The sequence below is a fragment of the Girardinichthys multiradiatus genome, chromosome Y, assembly GCF_021462225.1.
Source record: "Girardinichthys multiradiatus isolate DD_20200921_A chromosome Y, DD_fGirMul_XY1, whole genome shotgun sequence".
NCBI classification, from domain to species: domain Eukaryota; kingdom Metazoa; phylum Chordata; class Actinopteri; order Cyprinodontiformes; family Goodeidae; genus Girardinichthys; species Girardinichthys multiradiatus.
This window is the reverse complement of record NC_061818.1, coordinates 7,053,905-7,072,062: the sequence shown is the minus strand read 5'-3', so window position 1 is coordinate 7,072,062 and position 18,158 is coordinate 7,053,905. Positions and strand designations below refer to the sequence as shown.

Genomic DNA, 18,158 nt, shown 5'->3' with positions numbered 1-18,158 from the left:
CTGCATTTTGCGTCTTTCTAAAATTCATGTGATGAGCTGACACAATGCAAACAGAATATATCTCTAAGGGGGTACATACTTTTTCATAGCTCTTGTTACACCTGTTGTAACTTAAGTGAAATATGTTGTTTGCACCGAATTAAGCTATTTTTACTGGTAAAACATTTTAAAGTTTTAATATGTTGTTGACAATCTCTACAATAGCTCAAATGAAATTAAAGTTTAGTTCAATGTTATAATTTTGTGCTATTATTTTACAGTATGAAACAACTTAGTTGAAAGCTGTGGCGTCTGCAGGACAGAACTGAGGAGGATGTGAGTTCAACGAGTCAGAGGGCCCATCTTATTGTTTTCTCATTTTTTCACAACTAAAGAAAACAGCTAAGTATTGCTGGGTTCCTGAGGAAGTAACATACACTTCTGGGTAGTCAACGCTGATAAGACAAGCAACACGCCTACAGTGGCAACACCCCCTCAGACAGTCTTTGTCTTCTACACACTTCACTTCTCCCACGCCAAGGTCCTCCTCCGTCTCTTCGAGTCTCCTTCTTGGCTTCTGCTTCTTCTGTTCACAGGAGCTGCATATTGATCTCGCAGCAGTCAACCACCTTCACTCAGAATGGGCTCCAGACCCCCCAGCCTGCTGCTGCTTCTCACCAGTCTCCTCTTCATCTGTAAGGATCCACTGCTGTGCTTCCTTATGGATAAAGGATAATACATCATTTAAAATGAAATCCCTGGATTCTCACTTTTCTGTTCTACTTCCTCTCTATTTTTCTTCTAATACAGGGGAAACTGTCAGAGGAGAATCATGTAAGTTTTGTTGTTTGTTTTTATCATTGGTTTTTGTCAGGTTACTTAAAATCTGTATGATTTGATTGAATTGACTTTGTAAAATGACTTGAAACAACGTTTTGTGAATTTGAAGCAATATAAATAAACTGAATTGAATTTAATTGAATTGAATTGAACTGAATTAAAATGATTAGGACATGGTAGGTTTCATTAGTTAATCTGACTAAAATAAGTTATATTTACAACAGAACCTAAGAAGGTAGTGATTTAAGCAACAAAAAGACATTGTTCGTTGCATTTACATTGTTCATGGTATTTTCCATTCATTCAATCTCTTTTTACATATATATGAGAAAAACAAATCTTTCCCATACACATGAGTTGAGCAATAGTAATTATAGTTATTGAACTAATTTTGTCTTAATATGTTTTCTTGCGTGAGCCCTGAAGTTTACACTTTTTGATAAATCTCTTTCACGCACACTTCCTGAAGTTCCTTGTGTCAAATTTTGGGTGTGCTGTAAAAACACAACAGAGCAACTTTCTTTCTAGATATCCTAACTCTGCACCTTCAGAAAATGAAAATAAAAATGTATCTAGCATTTTATGTGTTTACTTTACAGCAGATATGAGATTTCTACAGTGGAAGATTTTCTAGAACAGCCTTAAAATGATAAAAATCTGAAAACTGATGTTCAAGAAAAAGGAATGTTGGAAACGATTAGGGAAAATGCTCCCCTAGAGAAATCTGGAGCATGACACTGTTTCCTTCCTTCCACTTGCTTCTGTTTGTTGCATAGAAGAAAATTGGCAGGTCATTCTTTCCTCTTGTTGTTTGACCTCTGACTGTCTCTACTTTATTTCCTTGCTTCTGTGTGCCTCTACGGGATCTACAGCATACATTATAGATACTGTAGGCCTCAAAATCCTGCCTGAAAGCAAAGTTCAGAGCGGTACCAAGGTGACGATACGTTGCCAAGTAAGCGTCAGTTTCAGCAACATCTCTCACCTTGAACACCTTTTCAAGTTCTTGTGGGATGACGTCCAAATCCACACAGCTAACACCACAGAAGACTCTGTCGACTATGAGATCAACCCAGCCAGGGTAGCCGACTCTGGAAATTACGGATGTCTGGTCTTGGTGAAGAACAAGCGCAAAGCCAGCAATATCAAGAGACTGGATGTCACAGGTATGCAGTATTTTCTTTTTTCCATTGTATGGATGTCAGTGTCAGAGTATTTTTTGAGTTGAAATGAGTAGTGTTTACACAACACAAAAACACTCAATTGGGTCTCATTGGCTTGCACACACACACATTTTTGAGATATAGCAACACATCATCTGCACATAACATAATTTTAAGGGATTATTAGCTTCAATTTGATGAATATTTCTGTTTTGAGCAAATAAAGCCACAACTATCTTAATGAATGAGTGGACACGTCTTCCCGGAGGTTTATTCTAAGCTTAAAGCTCAACCTTTTCAGATTTTCATTTATAAAAAAGAAAATAAAACCTATTTTTTCTTTTCCTTCCATTTGACATCTATCCATTACTTCATGTTTGTCTATCACATTAAATCCCGATAAAATACATTGAAGTTTGTGATTGTAAAGTGATCAAATGTAAAAAAAAAAAAAAAAAACATTCAAGACTAACACAGTTTGTATGTTTGTGATTTTCATTGTCCTGCTGGGTTTCCTTCCTGTCAGGCCTACAAACCCCCATTCTGCATCTGAATAACTCAACACCCTACGAGAGTGAGGAGTTCAAAGTCACCTGCAGTGCTCCAGAGGAGAAAGGAAGTCTTATATTCAACTTTTACCAAACATTTAGGGATGGTCAGCCTCAGTGGATAAAACAACTACGAAGCACTAATAACGTTTTAGAGACCACTCTGACACTCAGGCACATAGGGGACTGCTTTCTGTCCTGTGACTACGAGATCAATGTGATTGCAGGGACCAGTCGCTCCAACAGCAGCAATGGAATTCAAGTGAAAGTCAAAGGTGATTATACCAAGTAGTAGTTTGTTCCAAGTGAATGACCATATTAACAGAGGAAGAGTGTGTCTGACTTTTTGAATTTGTGTTTTACAGAACTGAACATTACCCCAGACATGACTGTAATGCCCAATGATATCTATGAACCAGATGTAGTAGAAGTGGTCTGTAGTGTACGAGTTCCTTTGGAGAACATTGAAATATTTCTTATAAAGGATCGGACGGTTCTAAAAAGAGCCACCGGTAAAGCCCTCATTCATCGATTTGTTTCTAAAGCAACGGACTCTGGAGAGCTTGTTTGCAAGGCGGAGTGGAGAAACGTCCAGAAAGAAAACTATAAAACCCTTACAGTCAAAGGTAAGATTTCCTTACTACTAATGTGACACCAAGTAAACTGTTGATGTATGTAGGTGATGAAACCTATATACAGTATAAAGATATAATGTGTGTACATATTTCTTTCTAAATCCAACAGAGGTATTTTCAAAACCTCAGCTGACTTTGGAGCCTGTGGACCTGTTTGAAGGAGACACTTTCAGACTGAACTGCTCAGTCAAGTTTTTTGTTCCCGGGATGATTGATCCCAATACTTTTAAATACACCTTCTACAAAGATGGTGCTGAATTGACCAGTGCATCCACATATGCTACTGTTGCAAACCCAGAACACAATGGTAACTACTTCTGTAAAGCTGAGGGCATTCGTTATTCATCTGCTCTTTACAAGGACAGCCAAACAATTCTTGTTAAAGCTAAAGGTAAGTCCTCTGGTGCATGCAGTTGTAATCAATTCAATGATTCTCATTTAGTTATCTCATTAACCATAGCCTCTCTCAGTAAGAAATGCTGTTGTGGAGACTCAGTGTCTTTTAAAACCTGTCCTACGTTTGAGAAATAAAGTGGCTGCATCTTTAGCTCATGTTATTCAGTGGAGCCATATCTCCACCAGTGCCTCAGCTCATTTGGAACAAGCTTTGGATGCACAGTTTACCCCCAAATTATTCATATTTCCAGCAGATTTTATTTTAAAGTTAACATTTTGGAGTTCCCTAGCCAGGGACCAAGTTGAATCTGTTTGAGAATCGGCAAAGGGAGCTTAAGATAAGGGTGATGGCAAGGAGGCTTTCCAACCTCAAAGGCTCAAAATACCTGTGAAAACATGCAAAAAGATGGTCAGAAATTATTAGACATTTTTGACTGCTGTAATGCAGATAAAGGTCCATTGATTATTGAGAACGGTATCAATAACTCTAAATGCATATTTGTTTAAATAAAATGAGAAGTAAAGCAAATACATTATTCCTTTCAAAATCATGTTCCTTTAACATAGTTGTAATATCTTTTGAGCGATGTCTTTCTCATTTCCAATCAGAAACAAATTTTTCAGGTGAATGAAAATAATATTCTGAATCTGCCAGCCAGTAGTTATTGACTGGACTGTGGCATCACCATAATAACATGAAAAAGGGCAACTGATTGAGTCTGAACCAGATTTTGTGCATAGTTAGTGATACCAGGTACATTTCAATAAATTAGAATATCATTATAACTAATATTTTTTGAAAAATGTTTTTCAAACAATGAAACGTAGATGGTCTACCAATTCAATATAGACAGACTGGCAAAATTCAAGCATTGATGTCTGTGAATTATGATGGTTATGGCTTACAGCTGATAAAAACCCAAATTTAGAATATTAAGACCTTTTAACACAGAAATGTAAGCTTTTCTGGGTTCATTTTACATGATTAGCTTTATTTGTTCACCATGGCATAGAGCCAATCTGTTTGTAGTTGCTTTGATAGTGGCCTTTGGCTCATCTGTATTGTTGGGTTTGGTGTCCCATCTTCCACCTGACAACACTCTATAAATGCTCTGTTTGGTCTAGCTCTGGTGTGTTTGCAGGACAGTCAAGCAAAGTGATACTATGGTGCTTGAAGCAGGCATAAGTACTTTTGCAAGTGTGGGCAGTCACTAAGTCCTTCTGGAAAATGAAATCAGTATCTCCATAAAGCTTGTCAGCAGAAGGAAGCATGAATTACTTTAAAATGTCCTGCCAAATGGCTGCACTGACTTTGGACTTTATAAAACAAAGTGGACCAACAACAGCAAACAAGATGGCTCCACAAATGATCACTGACCCCATACCAAACGTCAAACAACATGGATTCTGTGCCTCCCCTCTCTTCCTCCACACTCTTGGACCTCAATTCCCAAATTAAATGCAAACTATACTTTTAACTGAAAAGACTTTGGACCAATGAGCAACAGTCCATAATCCATAATCCTCTAAATCAACAGAATCACAGGCTTTGAATATATTGTATGTATGAGTATCGCATTTTTACTAAATTACTGAAAGAACCTAAACTGTTGATGATATTCTAATTTATTTTACAAGTTACACATGTATTTTAAAACTACCAGAAAGAAAATTTTGATTCAAACAAGTGATTAAATGTTTTTTGCTATTTCCTTACCTGTCTTGTGTTTTTTTAATCCCAGTCCCTGTTTCAAATCCTGTGCTTAGTGTGGTCGGTGGCGAGATGTTTCTAGGCAAGAGCTTCCGACTGATCTGTCACAGTCACACAGGCACTCTTCCTATCAAATACACCCTATTCGGACCTAATGGGTTGATTCTGAACAGGGAGGTCAGCAGATCTGAGGAACGGGCTATCTTTGACATACCTTCAATCACCAAGACCTCAGATTTAAATACATTTCTTTGCCATGCAAGAAATAATCCACGTTCCCCTCCTAAAATAGCATTGGGGCAGCAAATTCTGAAGTCAACCAGTATTATTGGTACGTTGTATGCAAGAATGATATGAGTGGTGGTTTTTCAAATTGTTCTCGGATTGCTAGAACTGAATTTCTAACACGCATTCTGTTGCACAGAGCCTGTCTCAAAACCAAAGCTGACTGTTCTTCCCGGCATGGATGTCACGGAGGGACAAACTATAAACCTTGTCTGCTCTGTACAGACAGGTAGCCATCCCATCAACTTCACATGGTACCACCAAGAGTCACCCAGAGCACTTGCTTCTCTGTCGACCAATAAACTGAAAGAATCCCACAGCATATATAATGCCAGTGGAAAACACGTGGGGAATTATTACTGTGCAAGCACAAACCCAGCAAATGAAATCAAAAGGAGTGACTTTGTCACAATTGAAGGTGGGTTATATTTTTGACACATAACTGTAAAGTGACTACAGTGAGGAAATATGAAACATTCATGCCATTATGAGTAACTCATATTTCATCATCAAATAATTAGCATACTTGTACATTAACATACTTGTTCTAAGCATGAAATATAATAGATTACTTTAAAATGTCTTCTGCAGTGAAAATAGCGGGATGGAAAAAAGCGCTGATCATAGTCTTCTGCATCCTACTTCTCCTCACCTTAGCCCTTGTAATTGCCTTAAAAACCCGGCTTTTACGGTTTACGAGGAAAAGAACGGGTAACTTGTCAGTGTAAGTGGTATTGCTCATGTACTTATTCAACAATCACTTTTTCTTAAATATGTAAGAATCTGTTTGAAAGAAACCAGGTACAAGACAGCCGAGAACACAACTGTAAGTCTTAAAAGATTGTAGAGGTTACATAGAGAACACTTACTCAGGCATTAATCTATCACACAATAGAAGAAGAAAACTGTGAAAAATGTCTCCCGCTTGAATGTGGGTTTAGTGAAGAATAATATGGAGATCTTTTCAGGGAGGATGATGAATGTTGTCTGGGAGTAGTAGCTTTGAGACCTAATACACCAGCACACACCCCAGGGATTTAAAAGTACTCTGTGGTGAATTTAGTCTGCTTGTAATTCTCCACAGTAGTGGTATTGTTACGCTGATGTGCCCAAGAGAGTGCCATCACTCACATTTCTCTCAACAACCTCATCACCAGAACACTTTATATGAGGGAGCCACACAGCAATTTTGCAAAACACGGTCAGTATGTAACTATAGTGAATGAAAGAAGCTGTAAGTCTCAACATCCTATACATAATAGATCAGTGTTTTACTTATGATGGTTTAAGTGCACTAAAGTAATGCAGGTGTCAAAACTTTATTTCAAGGATGCCATCTGTCATGTCACTAAAACTCTAAGTTCCTCTGCAGTTCGTTTTCTCAATACACGTCGTGTGGCCTTCCAAATATTCCTGCAAGTTGATTGCAAGGTGTTGATTTTATGGCAGCCTAACTTCTGTCAGTGTGCCCCAGCTGAGGCTACACTGTAGCTTACCACTGTCAGTGTGTAAATGTGTGTATGAATGGGTGGATGACTGATTGTAATGTACAGCACTTTTGGGTCCCTGGGGACTCAATTAAGTACTATACAAGAGCAGATCATTTACCATTTTAACACGTCATCATTCATTAATGGTAGTGCACTCCCTGTTTCATGAAGTCCTGCCTCCAAAATGTGACAGAAAAGTGTTTAAATATTGCTTATCTGCTTTTAAAATCTGTCAATTATTTATGCCAATACTTTCAGGATTTGAAAGTTTTGTGACCCTAAGCTGATAAAAAATGCTCTTTAAGTTCAGAATATATGAATTCCAAGTATAAGATGCCCACTGGGTTCCTTGTTGATTGTGCTTTGTCTCAACATAACCTTAGGAAGTCAGCCAGCACCAAACCAGAGCGACTGAGTCTCACACAGGCTGAGGTCATTGATGTTGCAAATGGTAACATTAGTCATCCATTAAGGCAATCCAGTGGAATACTGTACTCTAGATTGACAAAAATGTTTTATTAATCAACACTGCTAATGTTTTTTGTTTACCCTGTGTAGCTACCCCAAGCATGATGGGAAAAAGTGTTTGGAGTGACCACGTATCAGGCTCTGGTGGGTATTGTGTGTCAACAGCTTTCATCCAAACGGTTACTATTAAGAATGATGTTTTAGAGAAAATGTGACGAATTCGGTTGTGATAATAGAAATACAATTGTCTTTTCTTCTGGGAACCAAAGATAAACTCCCTGGCCACTTTATTAGGTTCACTTTGCTAGTACTTTATTTGACCCCCCTTTGCCTTCAGAAATGCTTTAATTTACATGGTATATATTCACCAAATTGAACTTTTGGTTCATATGTACAGTATGGCATTATGCAGTTACTGAGGATCCAAAATGCAAATCTACCTTTGCACCATCTCCCAAAGGTGCTCCACAGGATTGAGATCTAGTGACAGATGAAGCCTTTAAACAGCAGTATTGTGGAGTTAAAGAAACTCCACAAATCATATCAAGTATAGTTTGATATTGATTTGAGCTTTGTGACATGGTGCATCACCCTGCTGAAAGTAGCCATCAGAAGATGTGTAACACAGAAATGTGTTAACACTGTGTAACGGGGTAGACGTGATCAGCAATGATGCCCAGGAACGCTGTGGCCTTTAAAGGATGCTCTGTTGGTGCTTAGGGGCCCAAAGTGTGGCAAGAAAACATTCCCCACACCATTACATCACAACAAGCAGCCAGAATCGTTGACACAAGGCAGAGTGGCTTCATGCTTTTATGTTGTTTATGCCAAACATTGACACTGCAATCAAAATGTCACAGTTGAGATTGAAACTGATCTAACTAGGTAACATTTTTCCCATCTCTTACTGCCTACAAATTGTGAGTTTATGAGAATTGTAGGTTTAACATGTTGTGAATACAGAGATGGTGTTCTGTGTATCTCGGTTGTATCAAGTGGTGTTTTAAGATATTCTTGCCTTTCTTTCATCTCCTACCAGCCTGCCTGCTCTTTTTTACCCCATTCTTTGAAAACCAGATGACCGCTGTGTGTGAAAATCCCAGTTGATCAGCAGTTTGTAAAATATACAGACCAACCCTTCTGGCATCAACACCTATTTCATGGTCAAGGTTACTTAAATCCCCTTTATTCCCTGTTCGAATGTTCAACTGAACTTTAGCAACTCATCTTTAACAAATCTAAATACCTAAGTACATTGAGTTACTGACATGTGGCTTATTAGCTTTTTGTTCCAACAAACAATCAAATTGCTCTAACTAGTAAAGTGGCCAGTGAGTGTGTACTTTATGAATTTAATTTAGATTTTTTTTAAAACAGTTTTGTTTGAAAAAAAAAGGAGTTTCTGTTAACTTTAACCAAACTGTTGTGCAGAGTCGGATGACCAGAACAGCAGCATCTTACCAGAAAAGTCTGAACCTCAATACACTGAGGTTCAAATAAGAGATGCAGATCCAACCAATGGTGAGATTGCTTCTGAATTTTAAATAAAATTCACAAAACCTTATATAACAAAATCCCTATAAAATTCATATTTTATTTGTTTCATGTTAGCCCCAGTGAAGCAGGGCACAGATACTGTCTACACTGAAGTGCGCAACGTCCAGCAAGGTACGACTATCATCGCGCTCTTTTTTTCAATCCTTTTAGGCAACACAGCTGACAAAAACATTGTTGACATTTGGGAGATGGAGAAAAAAAAACAGGAAACAGGATCAACTGCCTGTGAACATTTCATTGTTAGTGAAAGAATGACCCATTAAAATAGTAGGTCCAATCTCCAGGTGGCCACTTCCTGCTTTCGTCAGAGAGAACTTCCTGTTCAAACAACGCAGACCAACAGTTTGTGGCGTTATTCAAAATAAGTGACCAACCGTTTAATTGTTCAGTACTAAAGAGATTACTCCTGCCCATTGTTTAGTCATGGGATTGCTTTGCAGTGTCTTTTGCTGAAAGTAAAGCGGAAACACTATTTCTGTACACTATAAAACCTGCATTTGAAAGCCGTATTAGCGGGTACAATGGGTTTTAAATCATCACAAGAAGCTCCCTGTTTCCTTGAATCACTGCGCTGCTTGTGGAGGTTATGATTACTATGCAAGTCATCCTCCATATCCCACTCCTTTTGTTTCCTGAGAGTGTCCTTTGGCTTTGTTTTGCAGGTGTCCCAGAGGTGGCTGATTGTGTAAGTGAGAATATGTGCCCGCTTGCATGCACACCCAAACACATGCATGAAGTTTTTTTAAAGTCTATGCACTAATTTTCAGCTATGTTTGAGAATTCGAGAGAAAAATAAGTTATAAAACTATAAATTTTCAAGATAAGAAAGCTGTGGGCCTTAAGAACTGTACACACTCTTTTTGAAATTCCAGGTTTATGTGATGTAGAAAAATTAGATCATGATACATCATGTCCAAATGTTTCCCACTTTCTATGTGACCATATATCCTTTGCAAATCAACTGAAAAGGAAACAAGTGTTAGAGGAATAAAATCTCAAATAAAGCTGCTTGACCAATAACTTGGTCGTATAAGTATTTGTTCCCTTGATTTAATTTTTGTGTTCAGTCTTTTTGGTAGGAGTCTATTAACTACCCACAACTTGATGTGGTCAATATTTCCCTGCTTTGTCTTGAAAAATTCTCAAAATCTTTAGTTTTACACTCTGGTTATGGCAATCCAAAACATTACGTTTCCTCTGAGAAAGCCATGTGTTTACAGATGCTTAGACTCACAGTGATATTGAAAAATCCCACCTTTACATTCCTAGTTGACCCCTGAATGTGTATAGCCCAAACTAACTGGAACTGTCAGATTTCATCAACCTTAACAAATAGCCTAGTTCCATCTGATGACCCAGAGCATTGTCCTGCCACCACCATGTTTTCTTGTAGTCATGGTGTTATTCAGTGTGGGAATCAGGCTCTCAGCAGCCTCCTAGAGCTTTCTGTCTCATCTTTTTATCAGAAATGTCTAGTTTCAGAACTGTTAAAGGTTGCAAATGAGCAAATGTCAGGTAAACTTTACACCTTGTACACAAGAAGGCTGGATGTTCAAATTTGATCCAAATGAGGTTCTTCGAATGATTAGTTAAAGGGTGCACACACTTATGCAGCAAGATTATTGCATTTTTTTTATTTCAAAAAATGTTTCCCATCAACTAATTGTTTTGTTTTTCAGTTGAATAATACAAGAAATACAAATGTCAGTTTAAATAAGGATTATGTTTTTACATCCCAAAAATCTGAAATTTTAGCAAGGGTTTGTAGACATTTAAAGGCCACTGCCTGTCTTCATAATTTATGTCTTTGTCTTTGAGTTTTCTGATATTTAATTGAATATCTTCTACCTCAGTAATAGTGATATGTAATTTCAACCTGTGATAGCCACAAAGGCCAAAGTGTGACCAATCTGCAGCTGTGTTTAACACCGGAAGATGTGTTGTTACTCACATTTTTGCAAATTTGTTTCCTCTAAATTGATTTTTACTTTCCTTTTTTTAAACTCTTTTTTTCTGGGCTAAAAGAGTCTACAAGACTTACAGGACACAAAACAGTGCAAACTTTGTTTTTAATGCAGTTTTTTTATTTTCACATTTCCACAACGTTCATCTTTTAATTGCTGTTGCTGCACAAACATTTCCCAATCTGTCCTGTAAAACCTGCCTGAAGCTATAATGGAGCCTGTTATAGACCTTGATTCAACTTTTTTACCATTTTCTTCTCTATCCTCAATATAATTCAATATTTAATTTGTGTATGTTGACATGTTGTTATTGATCACTGCTAATACAAAACTGTAAAATATGATTTTTTTTAGAAACTTTAACTCAGATATTTGTTTTCTTAATCTGAGTGTTGTGTTTCAACAGAAACCAGTGGAATATGCACAGCTAAATCATGACAACAATCCCCAACCTGACAAAGGTCAGGCTGGAGATCAGTGCTTGAACAGTGAAAACATGACTGAGACTGAAAGCATCACTGATGTTCACACAGATGACCAGGCAGGAGGAACCTGTGACCCTGCGCCTGACTGTTGATGAACATTTATTTGTTCCTCTTTTTACCCATCATGTTATTGCAGCTGATGTTTTGGAGCTGAAAGAAGCTGAACCCTTCAACATTGCGCAATTATATTATTTTATTATTGTTAAATGTTGTTTAAAGCTTCCTCTTTAAATTCCCTCTTCTTAATCACATGAATAAAATGTTTTGCTAATAAGTGTCATTTCCTCTTCTTACTAAGGAGCCTGACAAGGCATAAAAAGTTTTTTGGTTTTTTTTAAACCGAAACAGCTCAAGTCCGACCAATATCTACAGTGATTTGAAAAAATTATTTGTTACTCATACTGTTTTAGAGATTCTGTCACAAGAAAATGTTTCAGATCATCCAAAACGCTTATTTCAACAATAGAAAACTTGCTCGTAAATACAAAATGCTGTTTTTTTATGGTAATTTGATTTATTAACTAGAAAAGCTATCCAGACTAACTTGCCCATATGAAAAAAGTAATTGCCCCTTAAACCTGTTAAATAGTTGTGTCGGCCTTCACAGCAACAATTGCCATCAATTGTTTTTGCAATAACTGGCAATATACATCACTGCTGAACAGCTTTGGTTTTCTTCTTTGAAGAATTGTTTTATTTCAGCCACATTAGACAGTTTACAAGCATGAATCACCTGTTTAAGGTCATACCACAGCATCTCACCAGATTTAAGTCTGCACTTTGACTAGGCCAATTCAAAACATTTTTGGTGTTTGAGGCAATCGGAGGTGGACTTGCTGATGTGCTTTGGATTGTTGTCCTGCTGCAAAACCCAAGGGCACTTCAGTTTCAGCTCTATTTGTCCATAATTGCTCTTACTGTGGTTTTATAACCTTTGAAATGGCTTTTTAAACCTTCAGTGAATTTATTTCTCACCTGTTCTTGAATTTCTATAGATGTGGACATGATGCATGTAAGAGATCCTTTACCCTACTTCAAGTTGTCATTCAGGTTTTATTTAAAAGATTTCTTGATTCTTTAGTTCAGGCAGGTATCAGGCTTGGGTGTGGCCGATTAAACTGAATAAAAAAATATGGTTGGTTACAGTTAATCTTTGTTTTACCAAAGGGTCAATTGTGTTTTTACATTTAGCTACTTTGAGTTGCTGTCATAATTTGCCTGTGTTTGGGGTTTTGGGTTTGTGTTCTGTTTTCTCTGCACTGCGATGTTCTTCACTTGCTTTATTTCACTTTATTCAGGTTTATTAGATTCATTCTGGTGTTTAGGTTTTTGTTACTTCCCTGGATTCCTATGTTAGATGTTTTAGTGTGTATTTCCATATGCATCTGGTTCCTCCCTGTTTATGTTCTTTCGGCAGTCTCATTGCTTAGTTATTTCAGTTCACTTAGGTATTTCCTGTTACCTCCCTGCACTCCCTGCTCATTAGTGTTAATTAGTCACTCTCCCTCAGTTGCCTTTAGTCTCTCTCCCACAAGCTGATCCTGATTCCCCTCAGATTAACTCCCTGTGTTCATTGGTCCATTCTCAACCTACCTCCCTTCTTGTCATTGTTCCCCACTGGTTCCTCCTGGAAAATACCATGCTTCTACCTGATCCATGTCCTTTGACCTGCCTTACAATAAAATTTATTTGATGACTTGAAACACAGAAAAACAGGAAAACAGAAGAAGAACCTTTAAGGGACAAAAAAAACAAAAAAAACACCAGAGATCTTATTAAGAATCTGCAGCATTCATTTACACCACTAGAGGGCGTACTAGAGGCAGTTGTGCAGTGGAAACAACGCACCATCTGGCTGTAATGACATTTAATATGATGAAGACTGTCACTCCAGCCTCTCTGTCAGAAAATATCAGTTTCATTTTAGATGACATAACATAAGCCTATTCAAGGTCCCCATACAAAGATATGTTTCATGTCAAAGTCAACAAGATTCAAGTCAATCCTATTGGATCAGATTCTATGAGGACTGTATGCATAATTTAAAGGCTTAATGGAGATAGGTGGAAAAGTAATCTTGTCAGCCTAGAAAGATAAAGTATATCCCAAAGGTTTTGAGGTACTATAATGTACTGATGCATTCATGAGGACTCTGGTTACTAAATAACCTACAAAACTATTTCCTCAAGAAAATAAAAATCAAAAATGACTGTTTTGTCTGACCTTAAAACCCAATTTATGAAGACTGTAGACAGACATCAAAGCACTAACAGAATGTACCTTTGTGTCAATTTTAGAATCAAGTTCCAACTTTAATCTATGGTATTTTTCACTTCTTTGTGACTCAGTTCTATTTCAAGTTTTTTGTGTCTTTCTGTTTCCTAATTTACTGCCATCTTGGTCATTTTTAAATGCAATACAGCTAAAGGAAAATCACAAGACTGACTGTGCATGGACTAGCAAAGAATATGCACACTTCATTTGACTCACTGCGATGTATATTAGCTCAGTAGAGGTTTCTAACTTCCTTCACCAAATGTATGTGTAAAATAAGCTGAAGAATACTTTGGATTTAAGTGTTTGGTGTTTGGATTTAAGAAGATCTAAAACAAAACTTCCAAACAAATTAACCAGCCATACATATCAAGCTGTATATAACTATGTAAATTGGAGGTAATCTAAGTAAAACTCATTGTGTTCTGTCTCTTACTCTTATTTTTTATTTTTTTGTTTTTTTATATTTTTTTACATTTGTTCATGTGTGTATGCTTCCATTTGCCTTTCACTTTGCTGCAGAAACACCTGAATTTCTGCACTGTGGCAGAATAAAAGATAATTCTATTGTATTCTATTGTATTTTATTCTGATATACAGGTCCTTCTCAAAATATTAGCATATTGTGATAAAGTTCATTATTTTCCATAATGTCATGATGAAAATTTAACATTCATATATTTTAGATTCATTGCACACTAACTGAAATATTTCAGGTCTTTTATTGTCCTAATACGGATGATTTTGGCATACAGCTCATGAAAACCCAAAATTCCTATCTCACAAAATTAGCATATCATTAAAAGGGTCTCTAAACGAGCTATGAACCTAATCATCTGAATCAACGAGTTAACTCTAAACACCTGCAAAAGATTCCTGAGGCCTTTAAAACTCCCAGCCTGGTTCATCACTCAAAACCCCAATCATGGGTAAGACTGCCGACCTGACTGCTGTCCAGAAGGCCACTATTGACACCCTTAAGCAAGAGGGTAAGACACAGAAAGACATTTCTGAACAAATAGGCTGTTCCCAGAGTGCTGTATCAAGGCACCTCAGTGGGAAGTCTGTGGGAAGGAAAAAGTGTGGCAGAAAACGCTGCACAACGAAAAGAGGTGACCGGACCCTGAGGAAGATTGTGGAGAAGGGCCGATTCCAGACCTTGGGGGACCTGCGGAAGCAGTGGACTGAGTCTGGAGTAGAAACATCCAGAGCCACCGTGCACAGGTGTGTGCAGGAAATGGGCTACAGGTGCCGCATTCCCCAGGTCAAGCCACTTTTGAACCAGAAACAGCAGCAGAAGCGCCTGACCTGGGCTACAGAGAAGCAGCACTGGACTGTTGCTCAGTGGTCCAAAGTACTTTTTTTGGACGAAAGCAAATTCTGCATGTCATTCGGAAATCAAGGTGCCAGAGTCTGGAGGAAGACTGGGGAGAAGGAAATGCCAAAATGCCAGAAGTCCAGTGTCAAGTACCCACAGTCAGTGATGGTCTGGGGTGCCGTGTCAGCTGCTGGTGTTGGTCCACTGTGTTTTATCAAGGGCAGGGTCAATGCAGCTAGCTATCAGGAGATTTTGGAGCACTTCATGCTTCCATCTGCTGAAAAGCTTTATGGAGATGAAGATTTCATTTTTCAGCACGACCTGGCACCTGCTCACAGTGCCAAAACCACTGGTAAATGGTTTACTGACCATAGTATCACTGTGCTCAATTGGCCTGCCAACTCTCCTGACCTGAACCCCATAGAGAATCTGTGGGATATTGTGAAGAGAACGTTGAGAGACTCAAGACCCAACACTCTGGATGAGCTAAAGGTATCGAAGCATCCTGGGCCTACATAAGACCTCAGCAGTGCCACAGACTGATTGCCTCCATGCCACGCCGCATTGAAGCAGTCATTTCTGCCAAAGGATTCCCGACCAAGTATTGAGTGCATAACTGTACATGATTATTTGAAGGTTGATGTTTTTTGTATTAAAAACACTTTTCTTTTATTGGTCGGATGAAATATGCTAATTTTGTGAGATAGGAATTTTGGGTTTTCATGAGCTGTATGCCAAAATCATCCGTATTAAGACAATAAAAGACCTGAAATATTTCAGTTAGTGTGCAATGAATCTAAAATATATGAATGTTAAATTTTCATCATGACATTATGGAAAATAATGAACTTTATCACAATATGCTAATATTTTGAGAAGGACCTGTACATGCCCATCCAGGAGGAGTGAATGCTACAAGTCACCGACTTGATGCAATCTGCTGGGTTTCCTTAGATAGAAAAACTTTTTATCCAATTTGAATAAATAACTGAATCTGACTGCACTGTTCAATGGTTAGGATTAATTGGAATGTATAAACCTGACTTGAAATCTATATTATTCGATTGAATTGACTCATTTTAAAGTTACCCACCTGTCACACAATGCAACAGGAAACAACACTACAATTATTTTTACCTCTGCCTTCCTCCCTCCCTGTTGGACGGAGTAAGGGGGAGTCAGGTTTAGCCTAAAGGGAAGGTAAGTTTATTTATATAGCGCTTTTCAGCAACGAGACACTCAAAGCGCTGTACATACAATTACAATACAATCACAAAGCAAATAAACATAGATACAGACACAGAAAAACAAATCAAATTATAAAATCAAACAATAGAGATAATTAAAAAAAAAATCAAATAAAATAAAGAGAATAGAATGATGGACAAGAAAATGAAAGGAAAATTGGACTGAAAACAGAACTAATCATGCCTAGATGGCCCAGTCAAACGGCACTCTAAACAAATAAGTTTTTAATCTTGATTTAAAGTAATTTAGGGTTTCAGCGCTTTTACAGTTTTCTGAGTTTATTCCAGATTAGTGGAGCATAAGAACTAAAAGTTGCTTCTCCATGTCTGGTTCTGGTTCTGGGTATGCAGAGTAGATTTGAGCCAGAAGACCTGAGAGGTCTGGGTGTTTGATACACTGACAACAAGTCTGTAATGTATTTTGGTGCTAAGCCATTCAGTGATTTATAGACAGAAGTATTTTAAAGTCTATTCTCTGAGCTACAGGGAGCCAGTGTAAGGACTTTAGAACCGGGGTGATGTGCTCCACTTTCTTAGTTCTAGTGAGGACGCGGGCAGCAGCATTCTGGATCAACTGCAGCTGTCTGATCGACTGTTTAGGCAGACCTGTGAAGACACCGTTGCAGTAATCAATTCTGCTAAAGATGTACGCATGAATTAGTTTTTCAAGGTCCTGCTGAGACATTAGTCCTTTAATCCTAGAGATGTTCTTTAGGTGATAGAAGGCTGACCTTGTTACTACCTTTATGTGCCTCTGAAGGTTCAGGTCTGAGTCCATCACTACACCCAGGTTTCGAGCCTGACTGGTGGTTTCTAGCTGTATTAACTGAAGCTGTGTGCTAACTTTTAAACGCTCTTCCTTTGGTCCAAAGATTATTACTTCAGTTTTGTTCTGATTCAGCTGAAGAAAATTTTGGTACATCCATGCATTGATTTCTTCTAAGCATTTACCCAGCACTTGAATGGGTTCATAGTCACCTGGTGACATCGTAACGTATAGCTGTGTGTCGTCTGCATAGTTATGATAACTTACGTTATTGTTTATTAAAATCTGAGTTAGGGGGAGCATGTAGATATTGAATAGGAGGGGCCCTAAGATGGACCCTTGGGAAATGCCACATGTGATTTTTGTGTTCTCTGATGTAAAGTTACCTACTGACACAAAAAAGTCCCTGTCCTTCAAGTAGAATTTAAACCAGTTGAGTGCTGTACCAGAAAGGCCGACCCAGTTTTCCAGGCGCTCTAATAAAATGGAGTGATCAACAGTGTCGAATGCTGCACTATGGTCCAATAATACCAGCACTGTGGTTCTTCCACAGTCTGTATTTATACAGATGTCATTGAACACCTTGACAAGAGCAGTCTCTGTACTGTGGTGAGCAGGAAGCCTGACTGGAAGACATCGAAGCGGTTGGTCGTTGTTAGGAAGTTGTTTAACTGCTGAAACACAGCTTTTTCAATAATCTTACTGATGAAGGGGAGGTTTGATATAGGCCTGTAGTTCTGTAGTAGCAGCTTGTCCAAGTTGCTCTTTTTTAATAGAGGTTTGATAATTGCTGTTTTTAGGGCCTGGGGGAAAACACCTGACAAAAGGGACGTGTTTATTTTTTGTGTTAAATCAGATGTTATTACAGGCAAAGCTTTCTTAAGGAAAGCTGTGGGTAAAAGATCGAGACAGCAGGAAGAAGAGCTTAGTTGCTTAGTTCTAGTTGGAGACAACATTGGTACTGGAGTTGATGTGGATGTGCTGACTGCCCCTCTGATCTTTTGGGTTTTTTCAGTAAAGAATTTAGCAAAT

At 38.0% G+C, this 18,158-nt stretch overlaps 1 protein-coding gene across 1 annotated transcript; it reads left to right on the top strand.

The window, feature by feature from the left end:
- Positions 1-480: 480 nt before the first annotated feature.
- LOC124864538 (platelet endothelial cell adhesion molecule-like) lies at positions 481-11,795 on the top strand. The gene is made up of 15 exons (XM_047359352.1): positions 481-674; positions 790-813; positions 1,692-1,985; positions 2,509-2,805; positions 2,896-3,156; positions 3,275-3,556; positions 5,304-5,603; positions 5,697-5,975; positions 6,149-6,281; positions 7,431-7,498; positions 7,606-7,659; positions 8,947-9,036; positions 9,127-9,183; positions 9,735-9,757; positions 11,443-11,795. Exons 1-15 carry the CDS (start codon positions 620-622, stop codon positions 11,611-11,613), a joined length of 2,388 nt encoding a protein of 795 aa, XP_047215308.1. The 5' UTR covers positions 481-619; the 3' UTR covers positions 11,614-11,795.
- Positions 11,796-18,158: the final 6,363 nt, after the last annotated feature.